Source organism: Spea bombifrons, chromosome 12 (assembly GCF_027358695.1).
Source record: "Spea bombifrons isolate aSpeBom1 chromosome 12, aSpeBom1.2.pri, whole genome shotgun sequence".
Classification (NCBI taxonomy): Eukaryota; Metazoa; Chordata; class Amphibia; order Anura; family Pelobatidae; genus Spea; species Spea bombifrons.
The window spans coordinates 21,825,215-21,847,674 of NC_071098.1; the positions used below are offsets into that span (position 1 = coordinate 21,825,215).

At 39.6% G+C, this 22,460-nt stretch overlaps 1 protein-coding gene across 1 annotated transcript in view; it reads left to right on the plus strand.

Annotated features, from left to right (window-relative positions):
• The first annotated feature begins 7,197 nt into the window (after positions 1-7,197).
• LOC128469702 (C-Jun-amino-terminal kinase-interacting protein 4-like) overlaps positions 7,198-22,460 on the plus strand; it is a 52,739-nt gene continuing 37,476 nt past the window's right edge. Inside the window, exons 1-4 of the mRNA XM_053451507.1 lie at positions 7,198-8,069; positions 16,721-16,841; positions 18,674-18,744; positions 20,370-20,461. Coding sequence (XP_053307482.1) covers positions 7,761-8,069; positions 16,721-16,841; positions 18,674-18,744; positions 20,370-20,461 — 593 coding nt within the window. The 5' untranslated portion in view covers positions 7,198-7,760. The remainder of the gene's footprint in view (positions 8,070-16,720; positions 16,842-18,673; positions 18,745-20,369; positions 20,462-22,460) is intronic.

Below are 22,460 nucleotides of genomic sequence, written 5' to 3' on the forward strand. Positions count from 1 at the left end.
CTTCAATTGACAAAAATAAAATATTTAGCACCCGTTAGTAGGTACCATACTCACAATGCAAATATGCCACATACAGATAAAAAGCTCCCCCTTAAAACCATCATAACGTTCCATGCCATCACCGAGGCAGTCTGTGGGAATAGACTAGTTTGTAGACAGAGGGACCACTTCTAGAGCAACACTTATTGGAGCTGGTCCTTAAAGTATGTCGGAGGGTGCCACGGAGAAAAGCTGAACAGCAGATATTGCTCTGCTGCTGGTGGGACCTCAGTAGGTACTCGGGCTAAAAGCCTTCTCCTTAATGAGTCTCTGTAGGAATTGGTTGGTTTTCAGGGACGCCTTCCCCCAATAGTTATGAATAAAAGAAGCCCTTCCAAGCAACAAGGTAAGGCTGAGTTCTTTTTTTTCCCCTTCCATTTAAGTGTTCTGGCACTGTTTCTGGCCTTCCCAGTAGACTGCCTCCCCTGAGGGCAGCCATCTAATTATACATGCGCCCCTAGCGGCCAATGATGATCTGCAAGTCCAGACTGCCAGACTCAGAGTATGTTAAGGTCAGGGGAGAAATTTGTTGAATTATATGAATTAATGAAAATAACAGTTGAATAGTGTATAGAGACAAGGAGAAGTATTGTTAGGGGCATGACGATGGAGGGGGATGATTGTGGTGCAATATGGGGTGACAATGGTAGGGGACAGGATATGATAGGAGTATAAATATGGTGGTTGGGGAATAATGATTGTGGTGGGGGATTGGAATGAATTAGGATGGTGGGGGTATGTTGATGGTCGGGCAGGTCTACACTAACCCATACCTACAGCAACTCTAACACCAAAACCATACATACATATAGACATACCTACTCTTACACTGTACATACACACAGATACTCTAAAACCATACATTTACACATACAGTAACAAGAAAAAGTGAACCCCTTTGGAATTACCAGCTTTTATGTATAATATAGCCTGATGTTAATTAAAGTTACAATAATGAACACATTTTATCAAAATCATAACACACAAATGGTAGTCTTCTCTGAAGAAGTAAGTTTTGAGATGTTTCTTGAATGTTGGGAGGGAGGGTGAATGCTGAAGGTTCGGTGTAAGTAGATTCCAGAGATATGGGGCAGCCCGAGTGAAATCTTGTAGACGGAAAAAGGAAGAGGTGATAAGAGGGCAGAAATGTATGGAGGAGCAGTGTTATGGAGGGCCTTATATGTTAGTACCAGGATTTGAAATTTAATTCTAAAGGTAATTGGGAACCAGTGGATGGTTTCACAGAATGGGGAACCATTACATATGGGGCTGGTATTAAACTACCGTATTTGCTCGATTTATAAGACAAGGTTTTTTCCAGAGCAAATGCTCTGAAAAATACCCCTCGCCTTATAATCGGGGTCATCTTATAATCAGACCTCAAATAGGTCTGACGATGAGACTAGGATCCTCCTGTGTATGCCCCCCCCAACTTACCGGTGCTTCTGAGTCCCCAGTGCTTAGTCCGGGCAGCGTGTAGAGCTCGTGTACACGCTGCCCGGACTAAGCACCGGGGACTCAGATGCAGGGGACCTGGATCCTCCTGTGTTATGCGGTAAGCAGCTTACCGGTGCTTCTGAGTCCCCGGTGCTTAGTCCGGGCAGCGGAAGTTGTCTACGTGAATCGTGTAGAGTTCTACACGCTGCCTGGGCTAAGCACCGGGGACTCGGATGCAGGGGACCTGGATCATCCTGTGTTATGCCCCCCCCCACTTACCAGTGCTTCTGAGTCCCCGGTGCTTAGTCCGGGCAGCGTGTAGAGCTCTACGCAATTCGCGTAGAGCGGAAGTTGTCTACGCGAATCGCATAGAGCTCTACACGCTGCCCGGACTAAGCGCCGGGGACTCAGAAGCACCGGTAAGTTTGGAGGGGGAAGGAGTGTTAAATGGGGGGGCATAAGGCATTTCTGGAGGCAGAGTGCTCTGTGAAATGCCTTTTAACCCCCTTAATGCCACTCTGCCGCCAGAAATGCCTTTTAACCCTCTATGTGCCACTCTGCCTCCTGAAATGCCCTATACCTCCCTATATGCCACTGTGCCCCATAATATGCCTTTTAACCCCCTATATGCCAGAGTGGCATATAGGGGTATAAGGCATTTCTGGAGACAGAGTGGCACATAGGGGGGTCAAAAGGCATATCATGGGTCACAGTGGCATTTAGAGGGTTAAAAGGCATATCATGGGGCATAGTGGCATATATGGGGTATAAGGCATTTCTGGGGCAGAATGGCAAGCCTGGGGGCAGATGTGCATAACTGGGGGGGCAGGTTGAAGAAACAAAAAGGAAATAAAAACAAAATATTTTTCTCAATGGTAGCTTTTATTAACAAACTATTGTTCACATAGTTTAACTGGTAAAACTTTTTTCCTATAGGGTCGTCTTATATTCGGGCTTTTTCTTTTTTTCATAAATTAATATTCAGATTTTGAGGGGGCGTCTTATAATCGAGCAAATACGGTATTTCCGGGTTATTAATTCCTAGTACGGTCCTGTGCTTCTGTCACTAACCATGCTGACTGACAACTTTTTAGACCAAGCTCCAAGAAACAACTTGCAAACAGGTGATTTTACTAGACTTGTTTAAACTCCATTCCCTATCCCCCGTTGCCCCTGGATAGGAGTTCTTTAAATTTAATTTTAGGCCCTGCCCCAAAACACAGGAGGGTCAATCCTTCCACTCAGCCTAGAACACTCCCTTGAGTGTCTCATCTTCTATCTGTTTTATCCTTTGTAAGCTGTCAGTAGTACTTTGCCTGTTCTGTGAGCTAATTATTGACTAAGTGTGATTCCAGTGTGTTGATTGAGACTGCTTGCATCTCAATATCCTGTAGTCTATTTCAAATCCAGGCAGCCACGCAAACCCAAGGGCTTAAGATGAGGGGAATGTGGCTGTTATTGGTGAAGATTATTATAGATGGTTTTGCATATCTATTTATAGAGCATCCAGTCCTTAAATCCATGCATTCCATCTCCTGCTTCAGACCTGAGATGCATACTCTGTCTTGTTTCTCAGCATACGATATGTAGTAGACTTGTTGTTTTCTGATTGTTCGGTTCAGATAAAAGAAATTTGAGTCCTTTTTTGATAAGCAGCCGTGATCACCACCAGTAACAGCAGCACTGCACCAGTGGGTACACCCATCCAGCAGCACGCTATGGGACTGAATTTCCCCAAAACTTGATGACTTGATCTCTCAGAGTAAGGTAGGTGATCAAGCAGCACCAATACTAGTAGGTAGACAGTGACACTGACAGATAGACACATCCAGCCCCGCCGTACAGGACACTAAATTTGTCCAAAATTTGAAAAATTTCCCAGAGTAAGAAAGGAGACAGGCTGCAGTAGGGCAATGGGTCTGGGCAGGCACTGGCAGATAATAGGCACATGCAGCCCCTTGGTGCAGGACCGATTCTTCACAGAGCAATCAGGCAACAGGGGAGGGTTGGGGCTGGTCTCCACACTCATGTGGAGACCGAAGAACCCTTTCTCCCCGTCCCTGCAGCTGTCCCCGCGATTGCAGGGAGGAGTATATGGGGCACTATGGGGTAGCGTTTTGCTATTTTAAAACCATTTTTTCCAAATCTGGTAATTCTTCCCCATGTGCTATTTTGGGTATCTTTAAAGCTGGCCAATGCAATTTACCCCATCAAACCATATATTTTTTAAGACTAGACACCCCAGGGTATTTGAAATGCTAGTATTTTAACTCTTTCCATGCACTAATTCTACCAGCAGTCTTTATCAAACTTTGGTAGTCGTTTTTTTGTGTTTTTTTTTTTTTTCACACACATTTTACTTCATGTATGAATTAACAGGTCCTGGTATAACTCACTGTCACACAGTACTGTCATTATATGTGTTCAGTAACATCTCCTGAGTACAGTGATACCACCCATGCATGGGTTAGCCTGGTTGTTTGGGGGCTAAAAGGCCACATTTGGGACGTGTGGAAATTTGGAAGTTAGACATGTGGCCATCCTTTTCTGTGTGTTAATTGGGACATTGTTGAGCCTGGCCAATTCAATTTACCCCATCAAATCATAATTTTTTTTAAAGTAGGCACCCCATGGACATTTAACATGCCAGCATTTTAACTCTTTCCATGGGAGAATTGTTTTAAGCTAAAGCGCAATGGTGGGAATTCCTTTAGCAGTTATTTTATCAACATACCATTTTGACTTCTTGGAGCCAATGTTATAATACCAAATAATTAGACTTGGTTTCATTTTAAATTTTATTATATTTCTTTTTTCTTTACAACTGTAAACAGCGTTTTTTTTAAAACGGGCGTCCGCTGACATACAGCGTATGGAGGATGTTGACGCCCCGGGGTGCAGAAAGAGAATGTAGATTGCTTTCTGCACCCGTTTGAAGTCAGGACAGCCCTGGCACGTCAATTGTCATTAACCTTTTGCTTTCACGGACCGTCAATTGTCATCAAGGGGTTAAGCATCAGAATGAGGATGTAATTCACTCAATTTCTTCTTCATCCTTGGAAGTCCTCTCTCAGCTCACGGCACTTTTCCAGACACCATCTTGCGCATTCTGATGGGTCACTTGACCCAGAACACTTCTTTGACTGACTCTTGTAGCCCCTAACTAGTTATCCTAAAATCCTTGTACCTCCCAGAAAGTGAAATAGAATAAAGTGTTGCGCCTAAAATTGTGAGAAATAGTGATTTGCTAATTATTCCAATACAAGTGCAATATAATAAAAAATAAACAAATACTTATATTGGTTTCCAGTTTTCGTTCGTTGTGTCAATATCGCGTGTCAATATATAGAAACATAAAAAAACAAAAAATCATAGTGCTTTCCGCAAATATGTGAAAATCAAATATATCTTTGTATAGTGTTCCACTCACATGAAAATGAGCAATAAGTTTGCTCTGACTTGTTGGGATGTATAACGAAAAAATGCCGGCTTCGTTCCCGCCGAACAAATTGCTTTGGAGATGCCCTCCTCGAAAGTTTGCGTCGTCCACACAGCAGCAACCCGGGTTTAGCCGATATAAGAACAGAAAGGCAGGGAGGTGAAGTATAAATATATATTTAATATTTAAAAAAAATGCAGCATGCTTTTAAAAAAGCAATCTATAGCGCATCTAAGTCTCAGCGTTCCTTTTCAAGGTAAACGATTTACAGATTTAGCGCGATGACGATAATCCAACACGCAAACGCGTTTCACCCAATAGGGCTTCTTCAGTGACGTGTTGGTTGGTTCTCTCCTCCCTCCTTAAATACTTGATCTCATGTGTGGCATATTAATTGTCTCCTGTTACTTTGTATCCAGTTTCAATTAGTCCTCTATGACGTGTTAATTGGCTCTTGTTACATTGTATCAGATGTCAATTAGCTCTCTATAGTAATTTTTTAACCCTTGTTATATTAAAACAAATAGCAATGGTACATAATGAATTCATATGCCATAATATATATTTGAACAATCAATTAAGAATACATCCATATATTAGCACAAAAAATATATAATATACAAAATTGATTCTAATCTGTCAGTATAATAAATATTCGAGTAATCATTAGAACAGGGGTCCTCAAACTTTTTAAACAGGGGGCCAGTTCACGGTCCCTCAGACCGTTGGAGGGCCGGACTATAGTTAAAAAAAAAACTATGAACAAATACCTATGCACACACATACCAATCCACACACATATACAAATCCACACACATACACCAATCCACACACATATACCAATCCACACACATACACCAATCCACACACATACACCAATCCACACACATACACCAATCCACACACATACACCAATCCACACATATACTAATCCACACACACATACCAATCCACACACATATACTAAAATAGAATAAAATGATATATGCTGGGGTTTTTTTTAGGTTGTATTGGCTAGAAGGATCTTTACATAAAGACTAAATGTTTTTGTGTTTATTGCCACAATTGATAATTAAACAGAAGTAGGAGTTATTAATAGATTTAAATATATGGCTTGGTACTCGCCACCAATGTTCCATCTAATTTTTCTTAGTTGGCGTGCACAGAAAATTTCTCCTGTGCAAAAAGTTTCACAGAGCACAAATTTTGTGCGCACAATATCCGCGCCGCATAAAGTTTCAAATTAATATTTTTTTCTTTTTTTGGGAAAAACTGTTGTGCGCACAATTTTTGGACGTGTGCGCTCTCTAAAAAAGCTATGTGCGCGCGCACAAGCGCACAGCTTAGAGGGAACACTGCTCGCCACCAACATAATTGGAAATGGGACAATAGGGAGACTGTTATTTTAGTATATTTTAGCATTTTGTGTGTCCATACCCTGTCCAATGCAGTAAAAGCATGTTATGCGGTGAGAACGGTAGATTCCAAAACTCATAAAATGAGCGGTCACAACGCGTCCTGGGGTGAGTGTTCGGTGTCACTGAACGCCTCATTGATCGCCTCCTAAACGCTTTTTAAAACGTGCGTCCGCCGCCATACAGGGGAGGGGCCAAACATGGCCCCTGATGTCGATCTCTGTGTTGCTGAATGCCTCGACGTCAAGGCATTACACCTTAGGTTATATGAGGTCCAAGTCTATTTTTGCTCAGGCCTGCAACTGTTACTTGCATTACTCACAATACTATAATCCTAATAATATTTCAGCATATTCATCTTATTTGGCAATTTCATACTAAAACAGTAAGGTTTCATTTTTAATACAAAATAAATAAGTAGCTTAAGAAGGCTTCCCATTAACAAGCCTCACAGAATTAGCTGGAACCCGTGGCTGCTCCCTACCCCTGAACCAAAATGATCCGACTGCAGCTTGGTTAAAGGATTTCAATTATTGGCGGGGTTATTCTGATCAAAACCTGGCACTGTGACATCACGTCTCGGCTATTTCTATTTCGGTTCATAACGAGAGCTATCACATTAAACAGCTGCGCGAAACCCCATCCGAACCGCTGAACGCTTAAGGAGGCGTTACCCTTCCTTCTCCTCATGTTTCCTCTTATCAAGCACCTATCACGTGGTCAAGTGCGTCACATGACCAAGCCAGAAGGTAGAGTTTCTCCTCCCCCGCACCTCTTGCGAAGTCTGAGAAGATCAGGAAGCGGCTATATCCAACCTGGTGACATATCTCATTGGTCAATACCTTCACGTTTTACAATGCTGATTGACCAGCTCTATTGTCAGTCAAGTAAAGCACCCGCCTCCCTCCTTCCTCAATCTCTTTGCCCCCTCGCTTGTGTGAAAGACTTAGTGTAATTTACAGTTAACTTGATGCTGAATTTGGGGTTGTTTCACCTTAGACAGTAGTACTGAGTATTCACAAGCAAACGGCTGACACACACAAATAGGTATTTTAACCTGGAAGGAAACTTTGGATGACCCTGAAGACAGGAGAGAAGTTATGTGTAATGAGACACCTAATGGGAAGCTGCTGACATGCCACCACTTGGGAGGAAGCTGCCTGGTGATATAATAAGAACTGTTTACTTTTGCTGCAGTAATGACAGGGACAGACATTGTAGATTTTGGTGATTTGTACAATTTTCTTTTCCATTTAATGCACAAACTTTATGTAAAACCTGATGGTCAGATCTGTAAGAAGATGACACGCTGACTTTGACACTGAGGGGAGTACAGAAGATTAATAAGCCAGTTATTTATGGGTGATATGCAAAGGACGGATTACTGATTTTGTCGCGCTAGTGTTGTTACTGTGCCCGTTGCTTCAGCTATGGATGGTAGGTTAGAAGAGATTTTTGGAGATGAGGTAGAGAACACACCTTCTCTAGAAGTCTGTGATGCAATGGTCACAGCAATGGCTGGAAACATATATTCTGAACTGGAGAAACTGATAGAAGCATATGGGCATGCTGCTGTCACAGACCTGATGCCTTTACTGGTGACTGTACTGGAAAGTCTCGAGACTACTTGTGCCCAAGCAAAAGAGAGAGAGGAGCAACTGGAACTGGTAAAAGAAGACAAGCAAAGACTTCTGATCCAGTATGAAAGAGAACGAGATGGGAGAAAACGAGCCGAGGAGGTAACCACGTTTGTCAAGATCATTTTGTATTTTATTATTTATTTTTGTTTACGTAACGTAGCCAGTAACGCTTCTCATAATTTGTTAAAAGATGTCAAACATGTTTCAGTGTGGAATATGTCTCTGGAAAAAATGGTTACTTAATCTAACTCTGTGTTAATTTAAAGGGACATTCCAGTCATCTTATGCATTAAAGTGCATAAGATGACGGGAGGTTCCTTTAACTTTACCTGATGTTCCTTGTGTAAATGCATGGGGAGATCAAGCAGAATCCTCTTGCACATTATATACTTACCGCCAGTCAGCTTCGCCGCTGGTTTCAGGTGCCCATGAGACCGCGGTGCGAATGCACAGAATGTGCTGTCATTGATTTCAACCAGAGCAGGCAATCAAGAATCCTTAGTCCACTGAAGGGGTGAGAAGCTGCAGCTATACAGCTGCAGCTTTCCCCCAAGGTAAGTACATTTCTTTTTTTAACTTTAAGACTTCAGTTATAGACGGATGCCTCACATTTGCTCTTTAAAATGTGTGGCTCTGTCTAGGGAGAAGAGAACCTGTTTACGACCAATCGGAAGTGGGCATGCCAACATGACTGCTTGTTGCCATGGTGACAAATAGGCCTTAAACACATCTAAATGTGCCAGTAATACTGCCAGCTGTTCTAGTTATCTGACTGCCAAGCTGAAAAATCCTGATCCTGATGTCACAGCCCCCACTTACCAAAACTCCCTCTTCAATAAAAAAAATGTAGAAAAAAATAATAGTTTAAGAGTGTTAAGGTTGCATTTATTGGTATCCATTTTTTTTCTTCTGGACTACAACTCCCATTACCTTTATGCAGAGTGATGAAGAGGGTAATAGGACCTGTAGCCTTTAAAGGTTGGTGCAAAAATGTTACCATACTATGCAGTATTTTTATGCTGTGACAGAACCCAAAAATTGAACTGTCCTGGCAAATTTAGGACTTTTGGCAGGTAGGACCTTACACATCCATGCTCACACACATGCATGCTCAGAAACACTTCCATCGTTCCTTCCTTCCCTCACTCACCAGTCCTTGGCTTAGCTCCACATTTTCTTTGCTGCTTGCAAGCAGCTTAACTGCAGGGTCACAAGATCTAGCGTTACATGAACCGGGTCTGTTTGTCCCTTCCTGGGCCAATCCAAAATTGTCCACGCTATTGTCTGGTCTCCGGTCGGACTGGCTCTTTGTGAGCAATTTTGTGCTGGCCAGAAACAGAGCAGGGTCACGTTATACCAGGTCACATGACAAATATACCACTCCCTGTATTTGGGGCTTTTAGAGGTCTGTGTTCTCCCTAACCATCCTGTAGCCCCCAATGGAGTTACGGAATTCAAGATTATAGGTGTAAGTAAAACCCTGGATAGGTGAGTGTGGCGAGTTGCGGGTTGTGGAAAGAAGAAAGAGGGCAGTTAAAAGATTATTTTGTTTAGCGCTATGTGCTGAGATATAGGAGGTACAAGGCAAGTATGCTATTCTGATTATAGGGGATTGATATAGTAGGCCCTGATAGCCATAAAGTGTCAGGGCTGCCTAGTCAATCCCAGTCCGGTCCTAGACATAGGTGTGCCTGCTGGCTTGATATGCGTGGCTGTACATTATGTTTTCGTACTCATACAGCATGCATCTGGGCATAGCCAGCACAATCTGGTGCTGGAGTGGCAGATCAGGTGAATCTAGAGTGCAGTTAGCAGGCGGCCCTCCAAGCTTTTGTCCAATGTGTCAGATGGCCTGGGTATAGTGGAGCAGCAGAAGAAGATAAATGGGATAAAACAAATAGTCTGGCAGCATTCTTTAGGATGGATTGGAGTGGTGAAAGGCAATGGAAGGGGTGGCCATGTTCATGTCTTACCATGAGTATATTTTTGACAGCCACATGCAGCAGCAGTACTGGCAAACATCCTGGCTGTACTAGTGGTAGAATATTCTTCAACCCACCTTCTAACATGAGGTACACTTTTTAGTCACTACCAAGGACTCACAGAGGCCAGTTCCTGGTGCCTTGGTGGGATCACAGGTGAAGATTGCCTGTAAGGTATTCTATGGTGAAGCACAGAATAAAACAATTAGCAGTGCCACCACTACCGCAAGCACTGCCATCACTGGATGATAGAAAGGCAGATCTATGTTTGGGTCAGGAGAAAGTAGGAAGAGGAAAGGACAGTACTTGCAGAAGCAGGTCTTTCTCTTGTATATGGTCATCGACAAGGTCAATGATGATGACCTGAATTTAGATTATGAGCCAGACCAGGAGTTCCAGTAATTTCTCTGTTGGATGTGTTGCTCATTCCACTCTGCAAAAGCAGCTGCAGGGTAGCTATACAACTGGTTCCCCTAAATGTACAGGCACCAGTACCATCTTACATTACATTACAATAAAACTCTCATGGGAAAAAAAAAAAAAACACACAAGTACCTCTACTACCTCACCTGGTGTATCAATCTGGGGAAATACATACATACATGCATGCCTATACAGATGTATTTGGTGTAAGGGCTAAAAATCTTGGATATGGAAAGTTGTAAATAGAAAAAATATTTAATACTGATAAAAATATACAATACTGTGTATTAAAAAGGTGAACAAATAATACATAAAAATGTGTATTTGCAACAATTCAATTTAAAGGTTGCACAAGAACCTGATGCGTTTTGCCAAATAGACGTCCTTGGACGTTAATGATGGAACTCAATACTAAAACTGTGCATGTAATATTCCCTCATGCTTTGGAGGTTGTATTTGTACTGAACCTTTCGCAGAAGTACCGGGGAGTGTTCAGTGTGGCTCCAAGGAGCCCCTGTTGGTATATCTGGGCTCTAAAGCAGAGTTGGTTAAAACTGTTCTGTGTACCAGGGTGAATTACCAGGAATGAAAAATAACAAAAAGCAGACCGAACACCAGTTGGGCTTAGTGATTCAAAATTGGTGGTTTTCACGGTTGCAAATGGGAGGACTGTGTTTGTTGCTTGAATAAAAATAATTATTACTCTATTTTTATTCATGCAACACAGTCCTCCCCTTTGCAACCCATATTGAATCATCGATGTCCTGGATTATTACCCAGACAGTTTTAGTATTGCTTTTCATCAATAACCTCTGAGGATGTCTATTTGGAGGGACGTGTCAGGTTCTTATGCAAACTTGTAATTGATTTGTTACAAATTCACATCTTTATGTATTTGTTCACCTTTTTAACCCCCTTAGCGTCTGGCAACGTACCAGGTACACCATGCCCAAGTGGGCTCAACGGTTCTGTGACGTACCTGGTACGTCCTCCAAAAAAAAATGCCCCCACGTCACCACAATCGTGTGGAGACCAGACCCAACAATCCCCTGCTGCCCGATCGCTCCATTTAGAGCAAACGTGCAGTGTTAACTCCTGAGTCTCTGTGTGTGTGACTGCCTGAGTCTCTGTGTGTGAGAGAGACTGCCTGAGTCTCTGGGTGTGAGGGTTTTTATTTTTTAGTAAGAAAGCTAGGAAGTGGCTACTAAAAAAAAAATTGAATCCCACTACTGGACAGAACGCTCATATTTTCCACCCGGGGCGGCAGCAGCACAACGAAAAAAAAAATACATAATTCCTACATGATCAACTGGTGACGTTTTAGTCACTGATTATTGATTGATCTCCCGATTAATGTCAGCGACCTTAACTTGTCACTTACAAGGGCTGCAACTAACGATTATTATTTTCATAATCAATTAGTTGGCCGGTTTATTATTTTGATTAAATAATCAAAATAATAATACAAATGTGCCACTGTGCCCCTACTATGTGTTATACCCCCTGATATGCCACTCTGCACCCCCTCCAGACCTTCCCCCCGTACTCCAGACTCCTTGGTGTCTGGTATGGGCAGCCGGTGAGCGTCTCCGCGATGCGCATAGAAAAACCTCTGCTGCTGGCCGGGACTTTATCTGGAGCTTCTATGACTGAGCACCGGAGGGTCATATGACGCTGATGCTCCATCATAGAAGCCCAAGTGGAAGTAATGGCAGTAGCGGAGGTTGCCTGCGCACGTTGCACAGACGCCCCCCGGCTGCCAGGGAGAAGCATCCAGGTCCCCTGCAGCACTGCAGGGGATTCTTCTCTCTGGCAGCAGGCAAATGTTGCGCAATGCGCACAGACAACCCCTGCTGCTGCTGGCCGGTACTTTTGCCGGCTGTCAGAGAGAAGGATCCTGGTCCTCTGCAGCGCTGCGGGGGATCTGGATATTAGTGTTATTATATTTGCTCTGAAGAAACCCTAATCTTATATTCGATAAAATCGATTCAACTATTAGTTGTTGCAGCGCCAGATCTGATTAAAAAAATATTTTAAAAAGTTTAAAAAATTAAAATGCGCATGTTCCAGTTTTTTGACTTCACAATATCTGAGAAACATGACTTAACTACGCATGTGGGGTATTGCTGCTCTTGGGGGGGTGTTACTGAACCCAAATCAAGACCTATTTTGTTAATTCACATATCCACTCAGAAAAATAAATATGGTGAAACTGCAAAGTGGATGTGAAAAATGTTTTCTTTTTTGTTAGACTAAATTTGGAAGGTGCTGGTGTGTAAATGGGACAGGCCAATATGCCCCTAACTAGATTTCATGAGCTATCTAGTTATTGGAAATATATAGTTATAGGGGTTAAAGTGAAATATGGGACCTTTACCATGTCTCAAATGAGACCTGGACCCAGGAAACGGAACTGTCAAAATTCCATGTTTGAAAACTGTACTGCGCGTGTTCCAATTTTGAACCCGCAGTGCCAAAGAGACATACCCTACCCATGCATATGGGGTATTCCTGTACTCCGGGGGTGTTTCTGATTACAAATCACAAGTTGTTTTAGTAATTTCACATACCTAGGGAAAACGATTTACTGAAATACTGTGTTTGGATAGAATGGGTTTATTAAAAATTTTAAAAAATGACATTTTACTCAAATGTTTAGGACAGGCTGGCACTAAAATGGTTAAATCAAAAGTGTTAAGATGCCCCAAGTAAAATACTTTGGGATGTCAACTTTCAAAAAATGTATACTTTACTATACTGTTTAGCAGTTTTTCTTTTTCTGCCCGCTATTGGGGCGCAAGTCCCAACATACGACATTTAAAAAAAATCTTGTTTAGAAACAGCGATGCGCATCATTCATATTTAACCCTGTAAGTGCCAAAATAGGGTTAAAAAAAAAAACAGGCATATGTGGTGTTTCCAAAAAAGGACAAATACCTAAATACACTTTTGAAGTTTTTTTTTTCCATGTGCGCTGGTTATATATAGTTTTAACAGGTAAAACCGTTAGAATATTTCCTTTTTTTTCCTTCTAATTTTCCCCACATTTTTAGATATTTTTCATATTAAATGATGGTTTATATATATATATATATATATATATATTTATATAGTTATTATTTCAAAACAAAGCCCTAATTGTGTTGAAACCCAATATATAATGTCTGGGGTGCACTAAATGACTTAGTGGGTAATCAGAGTTGAATAAATGCATAGCGAAAACACAGACTCCTCTGGTCATTAAACATGATTTTTTTAAAAAATTATCGGTGTTAAATATTTATTACCATTTGCAGTTTATATCCAAGATTCTTAGGGCTCACACCAATCAAATACATTTACTTTGGACCTTTTCTAGACCACTAGAACTGCTCACTGGTGTTAGAAGCTGGTTTCCCCGGGCAAATGCCCGGTGTGCCCGATGGCCAGTCCGGGCCTGTCTTTGAGTGTGTGGTTTTATACTGTTATGTCAGAGTCAGTGTGCGTGTGGGTATATGTATAGTGCTGGAGTCAGTCTGTGAGTGTGTATATGTGTATACTCTAGTGTCAGAGTTGATATGGTGTATATGTATAGTGATGTAGTTACTCTATGACTTTATCTAAATGTTTAGCGCCAGAGTCAGTATGTCTACTGTACTGTAGTGTCAAATTCAGTGTGTATGTGAGCATAGTGTGTGTCTTTACATATGTATAGTGTTAGCCAGTGTTTGTATGTTGTTGGATAGTGTGTGCATGTGTATGGGTGTAGAGTCCGCATGTATGATGTTGTGTATGTTTGTGTATTGCATTAGCATGAGTGTGTATATCAGCATAGAGTGTGTATTAGTGTATGATATTAGCATGTGTGTTACTGTAAGGTGTTTGTGAGCATAAGATGTGTGTCTGTTACTGTATGGTGTTAGTGTGTGTAAGTGTACGAATAATGGTTAAACATAAGAGTCTTTATGGTGTAAAATGCCCCTTGTCATGGAGGGGTTAACTGCAGTACCATACAAAGTGGGTGCAGCACTGAAGAAGGGTGTGTTTTATGTTGTATTGCCCCAATAAATATAATTTAACTGCAGACCAGGGGGTAATTTATGGAAATAAAAACATGATTAGGGAAGAAAAAAAATTGGCTCCTAAATTGTGTTGGCTGGCTCGTAGATCCAAACCAAATTTGTCAACCACTGAAATAAGGTTGGTTTCTAATACAAATATTTTTTTTTAATCTTAAAACATGATTTAAATTGTTTGCTTTTTGTTTGTAGTCAGTTTAGAAATACAAGCAAGCTTAAGAAGCTTATATAGGATTTGTGAAAAATTACACTTTAAGAGTTCATGTCCCATTCATAGGTTTTTGTCCTGATTGTTGCTTTTGCCATAAAGTTTTATATATATTATATAAACCAAATATGGATTTACGTCTCCCAGTTTTATCCCAGTTACTTTGCCATACTGGATCATGTACTAAGCGTCTTAAGCTTGTACTTCTAAACCTGTGTAGCTTGAGTAGTAATTATAAAGGGGCTGCTTGGCAAATATTTTCATGTCCTATAGTTCCTACGTGCAGCGTTATATGCCTTGAAACTCTAGGTAATTTAGGTTTACTTTTGGTAACAAAAAATGAAGTGAACTATTACCGTTGCAGTCATTCACAAATAACCATGTAAAATACAACATTGATTATTTTATCATACCACTGCCCATACGATGATTCACTGTACATGACGTACTTTCAAGTCTAAATTACACAGTATGTATAATGAATGATTTATAATCTATTTTTATTCTGGTTTTACTAAAAGGTTTTAATTCTGTAAAGTGTGACTTGCTGACTCACCGTGTCCAGTGTAGTTTCTGTTCTTTATTGCTTCAATTTTATTTCCATTGCTCTGTAATGTATGTATGCTACTTAGTAATGCTGTGGCAAAATTGAATATTTTGTAATTATGGTATGTCTCAGAATGACGTATGTTTCGGTGAGCTCATTACCGAGAAGGGTTCTGTCTGACAAAGCTATTCTAATTCTAATGTCTTGTGTTTTCAGTAGAACCAAATAAGTGCACATCTGGAAATTTCAAGTAATCTGCTAACTTGGTACAAATATATATGGTTATTTGGACAGTTTGCACCTAAATATAGTAGGTGTTCTATATGATTGTAAGTTGATGAAATATACACTTAAGATAGACTGCACACTAGAAATACATTGCTAGTATTGGCACCCTTGGTAACTATGAGCAAAGAATGTTGTGAAAAATTCTTTAATGATTAACCCTTTGATTGTTTCTGCACAAAATACAAAATGGATAGAGACTTTTTTTTTTTTTTGAAACCCTTCCAAATAATTTGTGGTGATGTAGGTAACGTCAGATTATACTTTTGGAGAATTTTGGACCCCAAGTTTCAACTAACTTCTGCAATTCTCCAGCTATGTTCCTTGGAGATTTTTGGCCACTCAAACCATCCTCTTCACAGTGCATTGAGATAATACAGACACATGTCTTCTTCCACCTTGATTCATAACATTTCTGGTTGACTGGAACTTCTTAATTATTGCCCTGATGGTGGAAATTGGCATTTTCAATGGTTTTACTACTTTCTTATAGCCACTTCCCATTTTGTGAAGTCCAACAACCTTTTGTTGCACATCACAGCTATGTTCCTTGGTCCTACCCATTGTGTTGAATGACAAGAGAATTTGGCCCGTGTGTTACCTGATATTTATAAACCTGTGAAACAGGAAGTCATAGTTGAACATCTTCAGGTTCCTAGTCACACAGATTTAATTTAAAATAATGTGAAATATCAATGGGAATATGCCTACCTTGTGGACCAAACTCTTGATTTGGCCACTCCAAATGTTCCTGCTATCTCTCTGATGTTTTTTTTTTTGCAGCCTAAGGATGGTCTGTTTTACTTGCATTAAAAGCTCCTTTGACTGCATGTTGGGGTATGACAAGACTATAATTGACAGACTAAGATAAACCGATGCATTAGATGGAGAGAGCCCTACTCGCAAGCTTACAATCTTGAGGTTCACAGCAACAGCTTTCAAATGCGAATGCCAAACCTCAAATCAACTCCAGACCTTTTACCTACTTAATTGATGAAGAAATAATGAAGGAATGGCTCACACTTGTCAATGAAACGGCTTTTGAATAAATTGTCCAATTACTTTTGGTCCCTCAATCCAATTTGGATGTGAATACCGTCAAAATAAAGCTGAGAGACCATATATATATAATATATAATATATATATATATATAAAATATATATATATATATATATATATATATAAAATTTCTTAAAAACATCAAATGTATGTCTTTTCAAATCTGTCTGGTTATGTTTTTTCTCAGAGATGTATGGAGATGGAAGACAGTATTGAACAAGAAAGGAAACTGTTTAAAGCTAATTTGATAACAATGGAAGCACAGACAAAAAACATGGAAACGAAAGCTCGGAGCTATGCAGATCAGAGTGAGTAAGAAAAAATGAAATTAGAGAATTAACAGAGGTAGTATTTATACTAATACTTAAGTGAAAAAATGGTAGAACGCATGAGATAAAGCTGTTTAACCTCTAAGTGACCATAGGATTTAGTATTACATCCTATAACATAGGCCCTAGATGACCAAGAACATAATAGTACGTCCTATGGTTTTTGCAATTGGAGATCTGGGTGTCATTAAACAACCTGTGGACGCGTCTGTCAGCAGGAGCTAGCAATCGAGGACAATGGATCACTGCTTGCTGGTCACTCTGTGATGAGCTGCAGTGGGGATCAAATGAAATAGGGAGAAGCAGTGTTTAAAAAATATTTTAAAAAAAGTAATTTAAAAAATAATAAACCCCAGTGATGTCACCATGACATCATAAGTGGTATCCCATCCAGTTCTAAGAGAGATCCCTAAGGTCTTTAGGGTCAGTAAGAAAAAAATAAATGCATATTAATAAAAAAAAATGGTTTTTTTTTTAAATTAAAAATGGTGCCCAAATTCTTTGTGTCCCTCCCACTAGAAATGTACATAAAAACCTCTTTCTTGCACCCAATCCAAAGTTCCAAAAAAAAATTGTATAGTATGTAATCATGCATTTTGCTAACTTGCAAAATTAAAATCTATGCATGTGGTTTATTCTTCTTCTCAGCAGATAATGTTGAACATGAATGTGACTTATACAAAAAAAATAAGGGGAAAGCCTTTTCTGTCCTTGAAAAAAAACAATATATAATTTGTGTAGGTACACTAAACATGTAAAAGGGGAATGATAGTTAAACAAGTAAATGCTAAAAATGCTCTGGTCACTTGGAGGGGTAAAACCGTGGTCACGAAGGGGTTAATACTTGTAAGCATTACGGTTAAAACAAAAGAGGGTTAATACTTGTAAGCATTACGATTAGATGTTGACGTATCTTGCAGAACTAACAATATATTCCAGACTCGGAATGGTTACCAAAGCATCTGGTACTAGTTACTGTACCTTTAAAAACATGTGGCCAAAGTAGATCATGCCTTAAACATTCTCAACATACCTGGCCAGAGCAACTATGAAAACACTTGATGAAGGAGAGCACCCAAGTAGTTTGTATTAACGTAGAGGATTTGACATCCCTATGCCAAATATTCTTTAGAATTAGACCCCAAGATGACCTTTCCATGCCACTGGCACACAAGCCTGTTGGACAGACAAACCTGCATACAACATAATAGAAAGACACAAGGGAAAACGGAATAGGTCATTTGTTTCAGATACTTAAAAAAAAAAAAATACTGTTAAGTTTACCTGCCTTGTAAACACAAAAATAGTGGTTAAACGTCTTTTTTTTTATATAGTGTATGGTATAAATTATCCGTGTGTAATGTTTTACTGCTGTGGTTACTGCTGAAAAAGACAGAAATTGAATCTGTTTTTGTTTTGATCAATACATGTGCTAAGCATTCAGACCTCAAAATGTATAAAATATTGATTGCCTCTTGTGTCGTACTCATGGAAAAACAAATGTCTTTTGGCAGAACCATTTCAGCAAATGCTCATGACTGTTTTATGAGAAGTAAACCACCTTTTTAATATGCTGTGCAACATTTATTTCCCAGAGAGTAGTTTGAAAGCCATGGATTCTGATTTATTTATAAAAGAAATATAAAATTGTGAGAAGGCTAACACCTATGTAAAGAACATTTAATGATTTTTTGTGTTTTTCCCCCCAACATGAAAGACCAGAACACATTTTGGTGTGCTTTGTAGACAGTAGGCTAGTGTTAATTTTGATCTGTCTTACATGCTGTTTGTTTAATGCCTCTTTCCATCAGTTGTTGGTCTGGAAGAACAGAAGGGACTCTTGAACAAAGAACTTGCATCGCTGATGCAAGTCTATGCCAAGGTAAGTGAAAATGTGAGATTAAGTATAAATATATCTGGCAAACCCTTTTTTAACAAATTTTCCATCTTAGCTTTTTATATTTCCTTACCCAAGTGGCATATATACCGTATTAGCTTAATTATAAGACGAATTTGAATATTAATTTAGGAAAAAAAGCCTGAATATAAGACTACCCTATAGGAAAAAAGGTTTTACTAGTAAATATTAATGTAAACAATTGTTTTATATTTAATAAAAAGTATGATTGAAAAAAATGAATTTTTTATTTTTTTTTATTTGCCAGCCTGCCCCCAATTATGCACATCTGCCCCCAGGCTTGCCACTCTACCTCCAGAAATACCTTATATCCCCCCCATATGCCACTCTGCCCCCCCCTACTTGCCAATGCATCCCTAGTCTTGTCCCCCGTGGTTCAGACTCCCTGGTCTCTAGTGGGGGCAGCCGGTGGACATCTGCACGATAGAAAACCTCTGCTGCCCATTAGTTCCGCTGGGGCTTCTATGACAGAGCACCGGAAGGTCATGTCACGCCAGTGTTCTGTCATAGAAACCCCGGCGGAAGTGCCAAGCACTTCTGCCGGGGCTTCTATGATGGAGCACCGGAAGGTCATGTGATGTCGGTGCTCTGTCTAAGAAGCCCCAGTGGCAGCAGATGTTGCCAGAGAGGAGGATCCAGGTCCCCTGCAGCGGGGAATCTGGATCTTAGTCTTGGTCTATTTGAGGCCCGACTGTAAGGCGACCTTGAATATAAGACGACAGTTTTTTTTTCATTTGCTCGAGCAAACACGGTATATTATCCCAAGAATGGAAGGCACACTGGAATCCATACGTTTACTTGCCCCGGTGCTGATCCTCGACCACAATTAGACATCCATGGAAAGAATAGGAGCACTCACAGGACTTCATATTAAAGTCCTGTGAGTGCTCCTGATTGTATAAATATATAAAATGTATACAATCGTTTGTGAGTGTTATGTTGGGATTATGTGGAAGAAAGGTGACATTTCAGAGATATTCCATTTCCACAGAGAAAAGCAAATAACCATTGTTTAATATAGAAAAAGGCACAAAATTGATAATCGTTGAACTTGTATTTCGGCTTACAAAGCTCATTAGTGGTTTATTCTGTACGGTAACAAATATACAACAAACACAAAACTCAACCAAAACATGTCAATAATGCAGTACCTTGAGATCAGGGAGACATTCCTTGGCTTCCTGGCCAATATTACTATGTGGATTTTCATTTCATTGTTATCGGTGTTTTCAGCAATTCTTTAGTCCACATGTGTCATATGTGTTTGCAATATAGTACCACAAATCTGTTTGTAATTCACCCTGTAGGCGTCTTCTTGTAAAGTCTTTACACAGACTTAAGACATTTCCAATGTGCCTTTTATCTATGCTAACAAATAAGAGTAGCTCTGGAACAAAAATTCTAATTCTGAAGAAATATGTATGTTTAATTGAATACCTTGAAATGCATGACCAGGTGTCAATGGCTGTAGGCTTAGCTCTGTGGTCCTGGAGATGAATTACAACTCCGGTTGGTTGCTGCATCGAGAAACCTTTCTTTAAACTGTTTTAAAGAAAAAACCATTTATGTGATTTCTTTTCTTTTCGCAGGTCTTAAAGAGTTACAAGGAGTTGCGGTATCAGAGATCTCTGTCGATGGAGGCGGCCCGTATTTCTGGCCGGAATACTCCACTTCAGGGCTTGTAAGTTGTGAAGATAACAGCTTGCGAATTATCGACGTTAAAGAATATGGGCAGCAGTGATTGGATGGATAAGTGTTGTATGAACTGTTGAATTATAAATATGGCATTAACCTAAGTCCGTATTAGTAAAGATTATAACACTTTTGGGGACTAATTCAAACACAATGTCCTTTAGATAAAATAAAAATTATAACCGTGAAACCGCACCAACCGCAAGTATACTTAAACGTTCATGGGGTATTGCATAACATTACACTGAACGTATACCAAGCCAGTGACTAAAAGGTAATGACAACCAGCAGAACTGTAGATGGGTGAGGTGTTTAGGGCACAAATGGAAATTGCTCTTGGTGTGAGACTTTTGCCTCCTGCATCAAGAGCGTGGTTGAACATGATGGACTTGTGCCCTCTTTAAACTGGAATTCCTATACTGCTATAAGACATAAGCCTCGTTTCCTGATTTCAATAAGTAAGCAAAGCATGCTCCAATATTAATGCAGTAAAATGCAGTGGAGTTCATGCAAAATGGACTCAACATTCGGTAAAAAAATAAAAATGTGAGGACTGGACTATTCCTTTAAGCTGTCTGTGTAAGTGGTTTTTCACTACTCAATGACTTTTCTCTTAAAAGTAACTTGTATTTAGTCTCCCTCTAGTGTTTTCATGGTGAGCTGGTTTTCAGATTTTTGGTTTGCGTGGATATAATTCCTACCTAATTTGAATTTGAATTGAATACTTGAAATATATCGGCTTTGGCTGTGAACGGAATCTTCAATCCTTAGCTCAACACAACACACTACAAATTCTTGAAACCATTCAAAGAATGTGCAGATTAAGTCACTCATATATTTAAGTAAAACACATATTTTTGTATTGGAATATTAAAAATCTGTTGCAGCTAATAACACTGGAGTCTGTGCAAAATTTACTCTAAAATGCAATATTTAAAAAAAGATACAAAAAAAAACAAAACAAACCCTAAATCTAAAAATTGGAGATTAGGCTGTCCCTACCTACAACAAGTGCAGTTCCAGTGAGGCCAACAGGGTATTTACCTGCACCTCAATCCTTTCGAGACACTACATTGATGATATTTGATCATTTCGGTTGGGTTTTTCTTTACCTAAAGTGTGTTCCTTGTATACATCCAGTGGAGATTTGGTTTCTAGATTCTAAAACATCTAATATATTCTATAGCCTTCTTTACACCAACTGACCACCATAGCTACATACACTATTCCAGATGTCACCATCCAAATTTGTTAAGAAAATATTTAACATTGGTATTTAGGAGATCAATTGGATTATATTATATGACCCCACATTTTAAAAGATGGATTGATGAAAACAAAATCGACCCTTAAGAAATTTTAGACTTTGAACAAAGGGGACGGAGATGGAATTCTACAGAAAATAATAGGGGAGCTCATGGCTCTAGTTTGTAGATGAATACTGACAGATTTTATTTTGTGATGTTTTAAGAGATTAACCCTTTTTTAAAACAAAAAAGCACAAAACATAAAATATTACAGCACCTAGTTTATTACCAGACAAAAATAAAGTAGAAAACTTGCAACGATTTCAAACACCAAACCTAAAGGCTTCCGCAAATGTGGAAAATGTACATGGTTTGTCAGTACTAAACAGGACTGAGTCATATGATAGATTATTTTATTTGCTGTTCTACTATATTATAGTTTATTTATTACAATCTCCGTATGGCGTACAATTTGTAGGCAGAACCTCTAGGTCTAGAGCAGGTTTCAGGATATTGGGGTAACGTTGAAAATAAAAAGATAAAACAAAGTGTTCTGAGACATTGCAATTAATTGTCCCTATTTTTCAGGAAATGCTTCTCATTATAGGCATTGATTTTTATCGTTACTTGTTGTAGAGTCTCTGCGGATTTATAAAATAGGCACATATTTTCACGGAGGTCTTTAATTTGAACTAGATATTTTATCTAACCGGCCAAAATGTGCCTAGACTTCTGCCACGT